General features: G+C 34.5%; 4 protein-coding genes and 1 pseudogene across 6 annotated transcripts; 1 reads left to right on the forward strand and 4 right to left on the reverse strand.

Moving 5' to 3' along the window:
- Positions 1–2082: 2082 nt before the first annotated feature.
- On the reverse strand, positions 2083–3486 carry LOC104733280 (putative F-box protein At4g21240). Of its 2 annotated transcripts, XM_087479535.1 has the most exons (2): positions 2629–3486; positions 2083–2512 (listed from the first exon to the last, which is right to left on the reverse strand). In XM_087479535.1, exons 1-2 carry the CDS (start codon positions 3434–3436, stop codon positions 2505–2507), a joined length of 816 nt encoding a protein of 271 aa, XP_087335661.1. In that variant the 5' UTR covers positions 3437–3486; the 3' UTR covers positions 2083–2504. The 2 variants fall into 2 exon arrangements, with proteins under 2 accessions (XP_087335661.1, XP_010451172.1); XM_010452870.3 differs by having other exon boundaries at positions 2083–3467.
- An 871-nt stretch (positions 3487–4357) lies between these two features.
- LOC104730760 (gibberellic acid methyltransferase 1-like) lies at positions 4358–5725 on the reverse strand (annotated as a pseudogene). The gene is made up of 3 exons (XR_015574125.1): positions 5370–5725; positions 4962–5245; positions 4358–4852 (listed from the first exon to the last, which is right to left on the reverse strand). The product of XR_015574125.1 is annotated as a gibberellic acid methyltransferase 1-like (transcript).
- A 3942-nt stretch (positions 5726–9667) lies between these two features.
- On the forward strand, positions 9668–11166 carry LOC104730761 (GPI-anchored protein LORELEI-like). Its single transcript, XM_010449967.2, has 3 exons — positions 9668–9743; positions 9882–9941; positions 10345–11166. Exons 1-3 carry the CDS (start codon positions 9668–9670, stop codon positions 10713–10715), a joined length of 507 nt encoding a protein of 168 aa, XP_010448269.1. The 3' UTR covers positions 10716–11166.
- LOC104730762 (WPP domain-interacting protein 1) lies at positions 10790–13161 on the reverse strand. The gene is made up of 2 exons (XM_010449968.3): positions 11679–13161; positions 10790–11545 (listed from the first exon to the last, which is right to left on the reverse strand). Exons 1-2 carry the CDS (start codon positions 12607–12609, stop codon positions 10959–10961), a joined length of 1518 nt encoding a protein of 505 aa, XP_010448270.1. The 5' UTR covers positions 12610–13161; the 3' UTR covers positions 10790–10958.
- A 187-nt stretch (positions 13162–13348) lies between these two features.
- On the reverse strand, positions 13349–16534 carry LOC104730763 (uncharacterized protein At4g26450). The gene is made up of 4 exons (XM_087479013.1): positions 14109–16534; positions 13860–14022; positions 13703–13781; positions 13349–13614 (listed from the first exon to the last, which is right to left on the reverse strand). The coding sequence occupies exons 1-4, from the start codon at positions 15971–15973 to the stop codon at positions 13559–13561; spliced, it is 2163 nt and encodes a 720-aa protein (XP_087335139.1). The 5' UTR covers positions 15974–16534; the 3' UTR covers positions 13349–13558.
- Positions 16535–18091: the final 1557 nt, after the last annotated feature.

Below are 18091 nucleotides of genomic sequence, written 5' to 3' on the forward strand. Positions count from 1 at the left end.
CTTTTCCTGTGACTGACTCATCAATTTTGTTGAACCAAGCTTGATTCCCTGTCATGTGATTACTAGCGCCATTATCAAGATACCAAGACTTCTCCGAGCAAGCTTCGAATACCTTTGGCTGCACATTATTCTCGTTGAGGTATACTACTTCATGAACCATAAGCGACTCTGCTTCTTGAGTTTCTTCCTCTCCGTTATCTTGTATTTCTTGGAGCTTAATGAGTTTAAGAAGCCGATCTGGGCATTCAGAGGCATAGTGGCCTTGTTTATCGCATCGATAGCACATGATTTTGGACTTGTCTCGTTGTTGATATCCATATCTTCCTCTGCCTCTTCCACGACCACGGCCTTGTCCTCTTCCTCTACCTCCTTCTTGAGACTGTTGTGCGTATGTGTTAACATACATAAGCTTTCTTTGATCGTCTTGAGATTCTTCCTCATCATAGATTCTCTCTTCATAGGTCTTTAATCTCCCAACTATGTCTTCAAAAGAAGTTGTTTTAAGATTGAGGACTTGTTCAAGAGATGCGATGATGTGAATATATTTCTTCCTTGGTAAGCTCTTGAGAAACTTCTTGACAATCTTTGTTTCTTCAATAGTTTCCCCTAATGATGCAGACTTTGTAGAGATTTCAGAAAGTTTCCCAACAAACTCATCAATGGTATCACCTTCTTTCATCTTTAGTCTATCAAATTCAGCCATAAGAGTCTGCAGTCTTGCTTCACGTACTCTGTCTGCACCTAGGTTCCTTGCTTTAATCGCATCGCACACACCTTTAGCAGTAACTTGTTTTCCAACTTGTAGAATTGGAGATTCGGGAATTGACTGAAACAACAGAGCTCGAGTCAAGTCGTTCTTCTCCACATCATTAGTTCCAAGTTCGATTGTTTCCCAAGCTTTGTGCACACGTAACATAGCCTCCATCCTCATAGCCCACACGGTGTAATTTGTGCTATTCAACATCGGACATTGAACTGCAGTAGCTCCTCCTTCTTTTGGTCTTGCTGCAACGATCTCGCTCATCTTCGCAAATTAGTCTCTTCTTTCTTACGTCCCCTTCCTCTTGATTTGTTAGATCTTAAGCTCTGATACCAAATCTAGTTTTGAAAGAAAGTTTAAGAACACAAATAAAGAATAACTCTCTTTATTAATACCAAAGAAAATAACTCAAAACTTTGGTCTCTCAAACTCTCAATCTCTCACAAAAAACTCATAAGGGATGCAACCCCCTACAACTCTTTCTATAGATAAACACTCTTGGTTAATTTCCTAAAACCAAATTGGAAAACTAACTTATTAAATAATTCCTAAACTCAAATATGTATATTTAGCTTTTCTCCTAAATATACTTGACTTTAGCCTCAAGCTAATTCAAGCTTAACCAACATTCGACACATTTCGTTATGAGGATAACTGGATAAGAGCTTCTTCATCGGACATCAGATATATTATTAGAGTATAGATGAAACTGGTTAATGTTGATTAGAGTTAACCGGATTGTTAACTTCGGTTTAGTAAATGTGATACATATATAAGAAGAGAAAATGTAAATGTACACATGACATTAAGTTGAATGAGAATGAGTTCTTTGATCCTCGTTTCTTAACTAACTTTCTCACTCTCTCGTTCAACTAACATATATATATATGTGCATATATCGTAGGCTTCTCAATCTTATACGCACTTCCCCAATTTCCATATATCTCACTTTTTCTTACACGACTTGCTTAAAAGCTGAGTGTCTTTTTTAGCTACGATTATGTATCGAAGAGTGCTTTGGTCTACAAGTTATTTCACTTATCAAAATATAAATTGCTATAAGTAAGTAATTAATTTATATATTAACTAATATTTGACATATGCTGTCATTTCTTCATATAATCCACAACACAAATTCATGATCATTTAGAAATTAATGATTAGCCTCAGCTAGGCACAAATATAACAAACTCTTATTAGTGGTTAATATGTGGCTAAACATATGCATATGGAAAATGCGTGGCTGTACAACAAAATTCAGATATTAATATCGATATAATTGGTTCAATATAAAAAGTAAAAACTTAACTGACAACAACAAAAAAAAAAAATCAATAGTTTTCATTTTAAAAGCACGAATGCTGCGGAATCACAAACTATGAAATACAGTAAGCTACACGATTGCAACAAAAGCTAAAAGACATGAAAGAGTCACACAAAGGGTGAACAAATGTCCTTAAGAGACATGAGACTCTCAATGTGATCCGGAATAGGTTCGAGACAATACATGGGCTCGTTACAAGATCCATAGAAGCGCCTAAATGTATCATATTCAAGTGCTTTGACACTTCGGACACTTTTTCTCACGGGGTCATAATAAAAAGCAGAAATATCCTTAAACCTTAATTTCGTCCGTAGATAAATAAATTCACCGCTATCAGTCGCACCTTTTAACGTAGCACTCCTAAGCAAATCTCTTTGAGGTAGAGGTATAATATTATCTTTATACGACCATTCTTGTTTATCAGCATCCTGCAAAACCCATATCTTGATAAAATCAAAATTATTGCAAACCCATGCTAATTTTCCTTGGTAACTCATAATAGATTCATGAATCAAGTTATCAAGCGTTGATCCAACGACGTCACCAGGTATTTGGAGTGACTTGAACTGTTCAGACCTCACATCAAAACTCATAATGACTATCTCAACGCTCTTACGTGATATATTTGCCTCATAATACACAACTCCGTTGATGGAATACCCAAAACCTTTAAAATAATGTAGAGGGCTATTCTCAGTCACCCTCCACGCTTCTTGACTGCCCAGTGTAAGAATTTGTGGCTTTTGATATGTGTCCCGGCACCCAAGACCTTCTGCCAACGAAAGTAGCTTGTATGTATTCTCCGTAGGATCATATCCTAAAAAGCTTACTACGTACTTAGACATGTCAATAGGCTTGGACAAGGTTACATGCTCTTTCATGGTGGGATTCCAAATTATAACCTCTGTAAAATTTTGGAAAGAGATCAAGCCATGGACAGAGTTTCGATAGTACTCGTATCGACCTTTTATAGGGGGCGTAAAATGAAAACTTTTCACGTCAGAATAAGTTGTGATGGACTTCTCATCAAATGGAAGCGAGCAGAAGATCTGTGTTGTATCGTCTTGGTTAAAGGTGAGAAGAAGTCTTTGGCGAGGAATTGATGATTGTCTAACCGCGAACGAGTTGATGAAATCTTGTTGCGTGGTGATCGACCACCATAGCTTTGATACACATCGGAATCTCAAGATAGATTTTGCAGGCAGTCTCATTAGTATATCCCTCGTTAGATCAACGGGAATATATTTATGATCAGAAAATACTTCATCATCATCGCTTTTGTTGTCGCCATGAAAACTAGTCGATAAAGATTGTGTAGTTGTTCTATGGATTTCTTTTGTCTTTTCTTCCATGGCTCTTGTTTTTAAAACCTTTAATTGATGGTTTCTGTTTTTTGGTTCAGTTTTGCATATATATATATATATATATATATATATATGTCTAGGTTCATATTAATTATTTATATCAGTTTGAATTAATGTAAAGCACAAAAAAAAAAAGTTAATTAGATTTGTGTCTTAAAATATTTAAACTATTGCATATGTATGGTTGGATTTGAACTGAAATGAGGTGATATGGCGTCCTCTCATAGAAACAATTAATAATATAGTATGATATATCATTGTTTTGTGTGTTTATTGTTTATGGTGGTTTTTAAATTATTATTTGCCTCAAATTTTTGTAGGAGATTCTTATACCAAAACACATACTAGCAACTTAATTGTAGCAAACCAGTGGTTAAAAATATCCAAACTATTTAAACAATGCAGATCTGTAAATGGGATAACTCACTTTTTGACATATAGACCCATATATAGGGAAATTTGAAGTCTATGATATGGCAATTTATTAATATTCCTTTTGTTTTCTGTGATATGAATCACATATATGATATATCCAGTAATAAATTAGAAGATCTTTTAAATATTAATATATATTTTTAAAAATTAGTTGATTGTATTCATTAACTGAATGTAGGATTTTTTTTTTTTTTTTTTTGTGTGTTCAGCATTTGATAACCACTGGATATATATATATATATATGAAAATTTTAATATATCCTTTTCTTTTTTTCAAATTTTTGTTTTTAATATATCCATAACTCATTTTTATTATATTTTTCTCTACTTTTATCCAACTTGCTATTTATTTAATTTGGTATAGTTATACTTATATCAGACCGGCAACCACATTTAAATATTATATGTTCGAGTTAAAATTAGAATAAATATTCAATGAATCTAAAGATCATTATACCACATACCAATAACTTAAAATTAATAAATCACCACGTCTTATATAAAATAACTTATTACATAATTCGGCCATATATAGTAGTATTCACTATTCAGTCGTATATTAAAAAGGCATTATTATTATTCTTAATTTTGATATAGGTGAATATATCAAATGCGAGTGACGGAAACGGCGATCACGTGGAAGAAACAAGGTTTGTCGATAAGAGTGGTATCGGCTTTAGCTACCTCTGCGTATCGTTTGAAGAGCTTATTTTTCATATCCGAACCGAAGCGATCCTTAATGAACTGGCCAGCAGCGTCTTCAGCCAACTCAGCCCTTTTCTTACCGTATAGTGACGGATCTGCAATCCACGTCATCGGAGTCGCGTTCATGTTGTCGGCTATCTTCAGATTGACCATTTTCTCTATTTGGAAACCACCACAACGATCAATCGCCGCCTTGACCTCCTCCGTACTTCTCAAGTACACTCGGATGTTGAAACCATCTCTTTCTTCACGTCTAAGCCATCCCTTTATATACGCACCAATAAATAAATAAAAAAACGTTATATCTAAAATCCATATGTTAAATTAATAATATACAAGTGACATCATCATGGACTTTTAATTATTGTCTAACCTGGTCTACTAGACGTTGCAATGCTTGATCCATGAACTTGTGAAAGGATGCTTGAGACTCGAGTCTTTGTCATTGTCACCTAATTGGTTCTTCGACCAGGAAGGTCGACCACCAATCATCATAAACAATGATCCTCCGATCTTGATCTCATTTTTCCGATACTTCAAGAAGTTCAGTAAGTCTTCTTCCGCTTGCTCCGCATATGCCCTCACCACTTGCTGATCGGCCCCTTCTATCCACGCCTTCCCTTTGTTCCAGCCTTCCTCCTTTACTTTCGTCGGTACCTACCATAAAATAATATAATAACCAGTTATAGAATTAATATGGATCTTTTTTTTTTGGTCTAGCAAAGATCTAATTTGTTCGACATTTTTCAATTTTATTTCTGCTGATTAAATTGTTGAATACCTTCGAGAGCCATTCCAAACCTCCGGCAGTGGCCACATGGAGGCTATCCGGCATATGCAGTTGAGAAAAGATCTTTTCGTGAAGTCCATGATAGATGGTGTGAAAATCAAGATCTTTCTTGTCATCGATCAAAATGTCTACCGCCATTGGATCTCCATAAAGTGAACCGTATGCTGACCTCAGCAGTGTACCAACAGTTTTCTCCAGACCTTTGTCCTTGCCAAAGCTTCCTATCCTCACTTGCTCTCCTGACTCATGCACCTGAGGGAAGCGACTGTAGAACTCCATGGCTGAAGTAAGCATGATTAGTTTCTGGGTAATTTTCTCTGTACTCTTCTAATTAATGATTAAGTGGTGAAACAAGGAAGGATCATGGAACGTATTTATATAGCCGCAGATGCATGCACACACATACATGTGTGCAATTGAAGGTGTTCTATGCGTCATCTACCAATGCTTACTTTTAAGTATATTCGGAATGCCGTAGAGAACCTTAACATCCAATTTCAAAAATGGACAATAGGGGAAAGTTTGAAAATGCTCAAAAACTCTCAATAAGTGGAATTCCACGTAATTTAATTGATGTTATGCAACTTATGTTCCAGCTGTGCCAAATAGATATACATGAATTGATGAAAGAAAAAAATGAGTCTATCCTTGATAATGTACATAAATAACAAGTAATATAATTTTGTAGTATCAGTTTATGAGTGGGCTAATATCACCAACAAATACAACATTGTACATTTGTTATTATGTCATTGCATTTCGTCTACCAGGTACTCATGCATGCTATCCCCACTTACAAGTTACAAAAACGCACACATACAACTTAGGTTTCCAATTCTTGACTTGGGTTTTTTGTTCACCAGTACATATATGTATGTATTGCTTGGGATAATATTCAATCAATCATATATATATATTCATGACCAAATTATATATACACTAGTGTGAAAGTTGAATTTTACTTTTGGTGTGATAAAAAGATATATATCCTTGAAGAAAAAAACAAACACGCACTAGAGATTAGAGATGGGTGGACATTGATTAGGAGCAGTTTTGAAATTATGATCAAAACTTTATCTATAAGTAGAAGTTCCACAGAAACAGTAAGCGTTCATCATGATGAATACGTCCAAATTGACTTTGCATGCATGACGAGTAAGATAATCAGAGAGCAATTACGCAATCACTTAATTATCCATTAAGTAATGGTTTGGTATATCTAATATAATAAAGTAGGGTTACACCCTCTAAGAAGTTCTATCTATCTGCCACGTGGCACTTTTGAACATTTGTTTTATTTTTTAAACATTTTATCTCATGTTTAAGCCAATTAGTAATGGGCTGTAAATAGTAAATGGGCCACAGAATTTTAACGACTTCTCAAAGAAAAACCGACAGAATCTCTGAATTCCGACTTCTCCTCTTCCTCGTCGTTCTCTCTTCCCCACCCTTCCTTCTTATATGTTCAATTCCACGAGAATTCGAATCAGCAAAATATATTATTGGTTTAATATTTACCATAATATGGTTTATTTTTTTCACTTCAAATGATGAAGAAAAAAACAAAGAAAATCTAGAAAAATGTGTTTTTAAGGAAAATTATTATTATCTTAATATCTTTAAATTATGTTAGCGTTATCTAAGTTTTTAACCAAAACTTTTGTATCTTAAATTTTTTTTTTAACTTATGCAATTTGATATTTATTTTTTAAGTATAATTATATAAATAAATTCAGTTTACAAAAAGTAACAATATATTTACTTTTTAGAAGACACCTGTTAAAAGACGAGATGCTACATGGAAGTTTATAAGAACAAGTTTTTGAATTAATAACCATAATAAATACATTTAATTCTAAAAATTCAAAATCTTAAATGTATGAAAGCAATTAATCTTAAAGAAATTAAAGAGTGAGCAGTTACTATTGTAACGTATGAAGTTTTTAAAAAACATTAATACTCCACAAAATATATTTGTTATAAATAATAGTTTTTCTGTTTTCTAAAACTAACCTTAAAAAAAAAACTTTGCTACTCTTTCCAACTTGCATAATAAATAACAACATTTTCAGTATTTCCATCATCCTAATGAGTCACTACAACCAAATTAACACAAATTTTTTTAATAAATATAATAAATATAATCATGTTATCAACAGTGGACATCTCCATCATAGGAACACAAATATAATAGAGACATTGTTTTTTTTGTTTAACAAATATTAAGTTTTACTTACTATATATATATCTCAACATTTATCGTTAAGATTCCTTTATAGTTTTTTTTTGTAAAAAAATTCTTACTTAACTATTGCCAATAAACAAAAGAAAAATTTGATATTCCAAAAAAAACACTTTACTTTACGTAACTTAATTATAAATTCAATTTTTTTGTAGTCCAATTTGTTAAATGTATTATTTCCTACATTTTGGTATTGCACATATCTAATATTTTGCTACAAGTACTTTGTTAAGAAGTTATAAGATAATTTTTACTCTAACTAATATGAAATACAAAATAATCAATTTGAGAAAAAAATATAAACAAATCTCAATATATTAAACTCCATAATAAATTTTCTATATTATTAACTCACGCAACGCGTGGGACTCATTCTAGTATACTATATTATACAGTTCGATAGTATCATCAATAAGAAAACAGTAACTCTCCATCATATAAAATTTTCATTCGTTTTATCATAAAACACGAAATTATTCCAACGGATGCTAACTAAAATCAATAACTAAATATTTTGTAGGGAATATTAAATGTATGAAAGCAATTAATCTTAAAGAAATTAAAGAGTGAGCAGTTACTATTGTAACGTATGAAGTTTTTAAAAAACATTAATACTCCACAAAATATATTTGTTATAAATAATAGTTTTTCTGTTTTCTAAAACTAACCTTAAAAAAAAAACTTTGCTACTCTTTCCAACTTGCATAATAAATAACAACATTTTCAGTATTTCCATCATCCTAATGAGTCACTACAACCAAATTAACACAAATTTTTTTAATAAATATAATAAATATAATCATGTTATCAACAGTGGACATCTCCATCATAGGAACACAAATATAATAGAGACATTGTTTTTTTTGTTTAACAAATATTAAGTTTTACTTACTATATATATATCTCAACATTTATCGTTAAGATTCCTTTATAGTTTTTTTTTGTAAAAAAATTCTTACTTAACTATTGCCAATAAACAAAAGAAAAATTTGATATTCCAAAAAAAACACTTTACTTTACGTAACTTAATTATAAATTCAATTTTTTTGTAGTCCAATTTGTTAAATGTATTATTTCCTACATTTTGGTATTGCACATATCTAATATTTTGCTACAAGTACTTTGTTAAGAAGTTATAAGATAATTTTTACTCTAACTAATATGAAATACAAAATAATCAATTTGAGAAAAAAATATAAACAAATCTCAATATATTAAACTCCATAATAAATTTTCTATATTATTAACTCACGCAACGCGTGGGACTCATTCTAGTATACTATATTATACAGTTCGATAGTATCATCAATAAGAAAACAGTAACTCTCCATCATATAAAATTTTCATTCGTTTTATCATAAAACACGAAATTATTCCAACGGATGCTAACTAAAATCAATAACTAAATATTTTGTAGGGAATATTGTATATATATAATGTACTAGAGAGTAGAGAGAGTCACCCTAATTCCCACCAGGACGTACGTTGTTTAATATTTCAATTGATCACCCTAATTAAAAAAATAATGTTATTCTATAATCTGGTCCATGCAAGAAATGTACATGATTTTGTTGTGATCCAATGTCGATAATAATAACTTATTGCATTTAAATTTTTTTTATGCACAATCAAACATTTTTTTCATACACTTTATGTATCATCTGCAATTTTTTCATTGTTACAATCTTGGACTTAGTTCATTTTTTTCAGTCTACAAAAATTGTTAATGTATGGATGTTTCAGAGTGTTTTTGTCTCAAAAAGTTGAGGGGCTTTCTGAAATAATTAGATATTTGGGGTTCTTAAAACAAATAAACATAAATTAACTTCCGAGGGTTTGTTTACTTTTTCATTCTAGTTGTTTAAGTCATTTAATTGCTCTGGCGTTTTCAAAACAACTACCGTTTAAATTAGGAAAACGTTAATTTCTCTTATGTTATCTGTCGTCTCCCTAATAGGGTTTCGAAATTAAAATTAGAAAAAAAAAACCCTTGCTCGAGTATTCTTTCATTTGATTTTTTTATCAGCTCATGTAACAAAAACAATTCATGGAGCTGACATTATTATTATTCCTTCCGATAGCATTATTATTGATATCTCTCTCCACTTCGAGTTCCATCTCGGGTATGTCTTTTATAATTGTCTTCCTTATTCCCCCATAATTATTTTGTTTAACTCTCTGAATATCTAATTCATATTAGTTATTTTTGGGTTTTTGGAGATACATGGTAATAAACTTATGATCTGGGTCCTTAATTGTAGATAACGTGTTCGAATGTCAGACCTCGGTTAGTGGAAGGAACCTTCTTAATGCCAAGAAAAGTAAGTATGTAACGTATCCCTTTCAATTTGATGGTTAGATATATATTTGGCAATTTACTTTTGCTTTTGTAAGCCGATGTGTGAGTAATGTAAAACTCATTGACATGTCTAATTAAAAATATTGATGTGTGAGTAATATAAGTCTATGGCCTCATTTACTTTTGCTTTTGCATATGTGTGAATGATATAATTCTGATGCCATGTAATATTGATGTCTGTATAGTGTATACTACATGGACTCATAACAAAACCAATTTCCTCAATCTTGATTTTAATATCTAATAGTATTTTTGTGGGTGGGTTGTTTGGTTAAGTTTCAAATCTGATTGGGTTGGTATATTAAATTTGTGCCATATATAAGTGGTGTGACACTGCACTTGTGTTTTCGTTTGGTTTGAAACAGAATGTGAAGTTAACTTTGAGTATATGGACTACAAGGTCTTGACAAGGCGGTGCAAAGGCCCAGCGTTTCCAGCTAAAGAATGTTGTTTGGCGTTTAAAGACTTTGCATGTCGTTACGCGATTGAGATCAACGACATGAATAGTGATTGTGCCCAGACAATGTTCAGCTACATGAATATTTACGGTAACTACCCTCCTGGTCTTTTCGCTAACGAGTGCAGAGAAAGGAAAGATGGACTTGTTTGCCCTATACCACCTTTCTATTCACCAAACCTAAAAGCCTCCTCAACCGCTGATTCGAACCCTCCTCATCTCATCACGCTGTTGATCTCTGCTGCGACTGCTGTTTTGGCTTTCTTGGTGCTGACTTGATCAATCAAAGGAAAGTGAAAGAGCTGACGAACAATTGCACTTTGATACCTTATTAGCTAACAAAATAGATAGAATTCTCAAACTGTTCTGTTTACTGACCAAGTGTAGAGACTAGTTTTATCTCCAAAGAAAAAAAAAACAACAAAAGAAGAAGAAAAGCCAAAAGGCAAAACTTATAGCCGAAATGTTAACAAGAAAAGCCAAAAGCCAAAGAAAAACTCAGTTTGCATCAAAAATCAAATGTCATGTGGGTACAACAATATCTGGCTTCGGCAACAATTGAGACAGGAACGACAAAACTACTGTTAGCATCAATACTAACTGTATAAGAAAGCATGAAGTGGTCTTACATGCTGTCTTCTTGATGGTTCCGGTGATTTCTATGCACTCGTTTTGCAGGTCTTGAGCTCTGTTTGTTAAATTTGCAGCCTTCATTTGTACTTTTCCTAGCTTGTTCAGCGCCTCGTGGGTTTGCTCTTTTGCCAATGACTCTTCTTCATCAATCAACTTCATCTGACTGTTCAAGTTATCAATAGATCTTGAATATATTAGATATTCAATCTCGGCCTCAATCTTTTGCCGGAAGATATCTTCAACCACGGTCTCTGTCCCTCCCAACGAGTGTTTGTTATGGTTCGTGGTGGATTCAAGCTCACGGATGTGTGATTCTTTCACCTCGAGCATGGACCTTGTTTCTTCTAGCTTGATCTCCAGTTGCTCAACATTGTTAACCAGGGTTACAATCTCCGAGCGAGGTGAACTTACTTCGCTGGCTTGTTCATGATGTTGTGGCATTGGTTCCTTCCCTATCTCCTGAAATTCCTGAACCTCTGCATCCCATTAAACATGATAAATCATTTTTCATGTGATGTTATTAGTTGATTCCAACATGAGAATGCATGCTCATAACAAGACATAGATATAGAACAGACGTAAAAATAATGTAAGTATAGATTGCTATACCTTTCTCAAGAGCATCTCGCAAGACCAAGAAACCGTCAATGGCCTCTGTTAATGGATCAAGTTCTTCTGAATAACGATCGTTCGTGTTCACCGACTCTTCTCCTTCTCCTCCCGCATCATCTTTTCTCATTGAAGTTTCTCCATTCATATCTGCTTCATCACCATTTTCTCCACTGTTGAAATCCATCATTCTCCCACTCTGCTTTCTTGAATCAGATTCCAAGCTGGAATTATCCTTGTCAATATCGATCCCCTTATCTCCTCTATGTTTCTTACTATTCTCTACACGACTGTTTCCTCTCTGACCTGAACTAATCATTGGCTTCTCATACCTAATAACATTAGGAGCTCTTGCAGCCGTCGAGGACTTGCTGCTACTACGATCATCATCTTTTTCTAAATCAATACCAGCTGAAAAACCAATCCCTGCCACAAACCTAGAGTCATAACCACTACTCCCAAGTAAATCAAAACCATCACCGGTACTTTTCAACATATTCACAGACCCAATAGATCCCTGACTCTCTTGTTCGACTTCGGGTGACTGAAACAGCATCTGTTTACCATGTGAATGAGCAGCACCTGACACCCTTTTCTTCAAAACTTTGCTACTATTATTCTCCGTATTGGCAGATGTGTCCTTAACAACAACAAGGTCTCTCCTGATCCGTCTCCATTTTCTCAAACCTTGTCCCTTGGAAACAGGAGAAGAAGAACCACGACCACCACCAGGACCAGGTGAATCAAAATCATCCATGGGTTTATTATTATTACCGATTTCAACATAAGTAGAAGAAGTGGAAACAAGTTTCACACTCTCGTCTGAGAAAGACCCGTTGTCCAAACTCCTACCATCATCATTAGCACTTTGTTGAATCAAAACATTATCGTCAACAGACTCAAGCGCAGAGCTTTCACTCTCCAAATCCATCAACTCCACAAAATAAAATAAAAAATCTCTCTCTCCCTCAAAATTCACAAGATTCCAAAAATCATATCGGCTTCAGAAGCAAGGTAACGGTAGCTCAAAATCAATAACCCAAAATAAAACCAATCAAGAGGAGAATCAAAAGTCAACTCACCACCAAAGTTACAAAACTCAATTCGTTCCTTGACGGTTAGATAAATAAACACGAATATATATAAAGTTGTGAAATTTGCCTACCATGCGCCCACCAACATCTACCAGATCAATCAAGAGCAATGAATGATTCCCAAAAATCCAAAAAGCTCAATCAATGGAAGAACAACACATACATACGTATGGTTTTGGAGAAAAAGGGTACGAAAACGTAAAAAAGTGAAAACCCTAATCCCGATTCGATGATCGGATTCGCAGATCTATCTATATTAACCACCCCTTCAATGTGGAAAGTTTCATTGTCGGAATATAAAGTTTATTCCTTTTTCTTTTTTCCTCACGATCAAATTTTGTTCCTTTTAGAAAAAAATTCGTTTTTTTTTTTTTTGGAGAAAATAAACGAACACATACATAGACGTGTGGGTGGTTGGAATAAAACACGTGGCGAAATCGGATGCACTCTCAGCATCAACTTAGTCATTTTTGACCGTCAGATTGGACACCTCATTCATTCCTAACAAAAATATCATTTGATAATAATGCCTTGTGGGGCTTTGGTTATTTTTTACATTGTTTCTAGGCACTGATGTAAAAGTTGAATGAAACCTTTCAATTAACCTACAAGCATGGGGGACACTGGACTGGAGAATAAACAGAAGATTACAAGGTTACGATCATCAAACACAAAAAAAAAAGTCACAATCTTACATCCTGAGAGGATTAACGCAAACGATATGGGCTACACACTCATTACACTGAGAGAGAGATAGAGAGAGAAAAATACATAATATAAGGCGAATCAGAAAGGCTTCTCGTAGCCTCGAGCTGGAGGTTGGTCCCAAGCTTGCAAGAATGCTGCACACACATAATTAGTCAATCAGCTATATAAGAAGCTAATAACAAAAGCGAAATAATACACTCTGATGGTTTGTTGTCGGCTTACTCAGTGGTATTTCGCCCAGTGACATGAATATCGAATCATCGTCTGTATTATTTGCTACTTGGTCATTTCCAATAGCTCCCTGAGACGTTGTCAGAGGAAGTTAGCACCAAAACCCAATTTCTATCCTCACCTAACACTTGACAAGTAGAGTAAGTACCTCTCGATCTTGAAGGCTAACTGTGTTGTTATTCTGTGGCACACTACTGCTACCCGGGTTTATTGGAGGAATGTTTCCAAAGGAATCAAGAAACTCTACCATCATGAGTCCTTCATTGTAGTCTGGAACATCATCGATCCCCATATATGGAGCAGCTTCCTGCCTGTTACATATGTTAGTCAAACACCCATTAGCCAAATGTATAACATGTGCGTAGGTATATAGGTGTAGAGTAGGACTTAGCCGTACTTTCTTCCCTGATCATTGCTGGACTTTACCACCTCTGGAGAATCATCATCCAAATCAATCACTTCTATCTCTTTACCATTGCTCATCCGAGTACTGGTACTGAACTCAAGAGACTTACTAGAACTGCTGATTGAGAGATCAAAGTCAACAGCTTTACCAGATCCCCTTTTGCCATCATTCACATCTGACGCTCCCCCTAGATTTAGGTCACAGATCTTAAATGAAGCAGGAAACAGCTGGTGTTCTTCAGCATACCCAGGACCTGTTTCGCCCGTGTGTGTAGAGTTATTAACCAGACTTTCATTGCTGAACCTTCTTCCAGCAGCAGGGTCAATAAGTCTTTTGTTGAATGAGCTTGGCTCTTCTTCTTCTTCTTCTTCTTCTTCTTCTTCTTCTTCTTCTTCTTCTTCTTCTTCAGGTTTGCATTGGGTTTCGCGTTCATTGGCTTCAGAAACTAGCAAAAGAACCCAATCTCTCTGTCTTTTTGCTGCCTCCTCCAAGTCACTGTCTTCACAAACCCGTTTCTCACCTACTTTCCCCACCGAATGTGATCTGTGCAGATTAGGCAATTCTAATCCTGACTCTTTCTCACTATTATCCCTGAGAATGCTATTGGGGAAAGAATTAGACCTATGACATGTACTGTTCTCAACAAATTGAACAAGAGCCAAAGCTTCAACTTGGTAACTGATATTTCCATCGCCAGTACTATCAGCTTTTCCAGATGATTGGTCTCGAGTCTCACATCGCTTTTGGGTTTGATCTTCTTCTAGGAGTCCAGAAGTGGTTTCCTTGATATTTTGACTCAAATGATGCCTTGGGTTCTTTGTAGTCAGAGAAGAGCGTGTCCTCGTAGGCACCTTCTCAAATTTACACAGCGTTGCCAAATCAATATCACTCTTGGTGAATGATTCATCACCTCCACAATGTTGATCAATAGATGCATCTTCAAAACGTTGATGGACTGATCCATCTTCAGTAGCGGTCTGGTTCTCATTCTCTCCACCATTATTACCAACAGACCTACCTTTCATCTCTCCTGATCCAGCACTCAAGCTAGAAGAACCTTCGGATACTTTTGAGATTTCGCAATCGTGTACTATCTCTTTCCCGGCACTCGAGGAACCTGTCTTAGACTGTGCCTCATCCTGGAGATTGTACTTGTCCAGCACAGACTCAGAGTCACCCGCTCCTTCACGCTTTCTCATGAACTCACCGGAGGCTGACCGCTGAACAGAACTAGCAATATCTTCAGCTAATGGCTGCTCTTCTTGATGCCCAGACACAGAGTCATCACCAGTCTCGGCCTCAAAAGCTTTACTCCTCTCAGACCAAGATCCGCTCCTTCCAAAATCCGAATCATAACGGTGAGAGTGAGACCTCCTTCCTTTCAAACTATTCCTGGAGCCAGCAGAGCTATAGCCATCAACATACCTCCTTTTATCTGGGGGAGGAGCTGAAGCATCCATTCGCGATGCATCTTGTGACCTGGAACTCTGAAACTCACCAGACTGCTTCCTGAAATTACTACCGTTCTGCCATTTATTGGAAAGCACAGTTTGTGGCAAAACACCTTGAGAAACCAAGTACTCTGTTGCTAGACGACCTGCCTCCATGAAAACGTCATTACCGCCACCACCACTTCTACGTTGCACAGGTGGATGAGGCAGAGGAGGAGGCAGCTGATTCTGGTATGATTTAGAGCGGCCCCTTCCTCGTCCGTATCCACGGTTAAAGCCACGGTGCTGGTGATCAGAACCATAGAAACCATGTCCTCTCATAGGACGATCAGGAGAAATTCGAGAACCCATTCCAATAGAACCAGATCTGTAACCATTCCCAAGATTGCGTTGCCTAGCATGCATCTTTATTTGTCCCCTAAATATACACTAAACAAAAAAAACCCAGTTCTGATTTCAAGGAACTCACAGTAGTAGTAGTAGCGAAACCATTTTTGTCTAAGAAACCTTTGAGGGTTATTGCAGCTTCACAGAACAGAAGATCTAACCTCTTCTCTCTTGTCCGATCATAGGGGTTCCCTATGTCCGATTAGGTAGAAGGAACGGGTAATCTGATGTGGAGATTGTAATAATGGTGGTGGTGGTACTCAATCAAGTTTCTCACTTCATCTAGTAAAGAAGAACCCTAGAGAATAGTTTCCTCCTCCACCACAAAATGATACAGCACAGTCAACAAAATCACGGAAAGAGAAATCACAGGATAAAAATTCCTCCGATCTCAGATGACGGAGACGAGTCTCTCAGTAACTGTAATTCTCAAATCAATCTCCAGATTTCAGCGGCGAAGATATCGATCGGCTCTATTAACGATTTTTGTTTCTTTTTGGGGTTTTTTTCACATTTTTATTTTTTTGCGTCTCTCAATCAAAAGTGTTTCTTTCTCCTTCTTTCTTTCTTTCTACAAATATATTTATTTTATTATTGGGATGCAAAGAAGGAAAGCATGAACACGCCACGTCAGCTTTCACTTCACGCGCCTTCGTTGCACGTATGATTCAGTCTCTCTCTAGGGCCTACCATTAATTATTTGCGATATGGACCAATCACATAAAAATATCGATATTATCATAGTATAATAATATAGTAGTGTTCAAGTGTGGACTTTGATTTGGACTAATTAAAATAACTACTTGTTTATTCTCTTTGGTTAACTGGATTTTTTCTGAAACGAAATCTGTGTATATGGTTTGTCCCACGTTTTACTTGAACTTGATTGCACACGTAAATTAAAGAACCTCTTAAATTAATATACATGGAGATAAAATGATATACAGAATTTTATTCTTGTTTTTAAAACGTAACTCTGCTATTTTCTATTATTATTTACTAAATTCTCCCAATTTTATGTGTTGGATAAGTGATTCTACTATATACTACTAGCATTTTAAAAAAAAATATACAAAACATGATTAATTTACAAAAGCTAGTTTTATAACATACTGTAAATAATTATTTTACAAAAGCATTTCTACTCGTTTCCACTAAATTTGACCCAAAAAAAAAAACTTGTTTCCACTAACAATTATTTAGTTATTATGTTATTCCTTTTCTTTTTCTAACAAACTAGTCAAACCCTTAAATAACTTACCAAAATTGGATTAAAAAGTTTCTATTTAGTATAATTATTTTTCGTTTTACCATATGAGAAGTACTTACCATATAAACCAAAATATAAATTATATATTAGTAATGATTGATAACGACTATTATTTTAGACTATAAGTATTTTTTGCTGTATAGATTTTGATTGTAGTAATTTTCAATGTATTAGGATCAATTAGAACGTATACTGTTAGTAATATGTGTAATATTGTTAGTAATCTATCATAGAGATTGTAATTTTAAATCATAAGAGATTATATAGAATTTAAATTTGGACAATGATATAACTACAAATTATGTATGAATATTGCATGTTTATCATATTTTTCATCTTGATGTCAAGTTCAAGTTTTGTTTGTTTTTGTTTTATATAGAGATATAGATCTTAAAATAACTGAAAACAATTCAAGTGTCAATTAATTCATCAATGAATTTATAAGCCAGAGATGTGTGTGTGTGTATTTTTTTAAGATAAAACCGAACTAAATGTGTTAATGCATGTTAAGCTAGAGATGTAAAACACAATCAACATGACTAGTGTGAGTACTAAAAGCGAACTAAGGGGATGACTGTTAACGACTATTAGTTTAGACTAGCTTTATAGACTTTGATTGTAGTAACTTTCAATGTATTAGGATCAATCGCTAAAAATTATGATTATAGAGATTGTGACTTTAAATCATAAAAGATTATATATAAAGAATTTAAATTTGGACAATGATATAACGACAAATTATGTATGAATATTGCATGTTTATCCTATTTTTTCATCTTGATATCAAATTCAATTTTTGTTTGTTTCTGTTTTATATAGAGAAACCCCCTTTATAATAAAACGGAAGTACACAACATTGTTTTGTA

This window comes from Camelina sativa, chromosome 12 (assembly GCF_030686135.1).
Source record: "Camelina sativa cultivar CO46 ecotype springtype chromosome 12, ASM3068613v1".
NCBI lineage: Eukaryota > Viridiplantae > Streptophyta > Magnoliopsida > Brassicales > Brassicaceae > Camelina > Camelina sativa.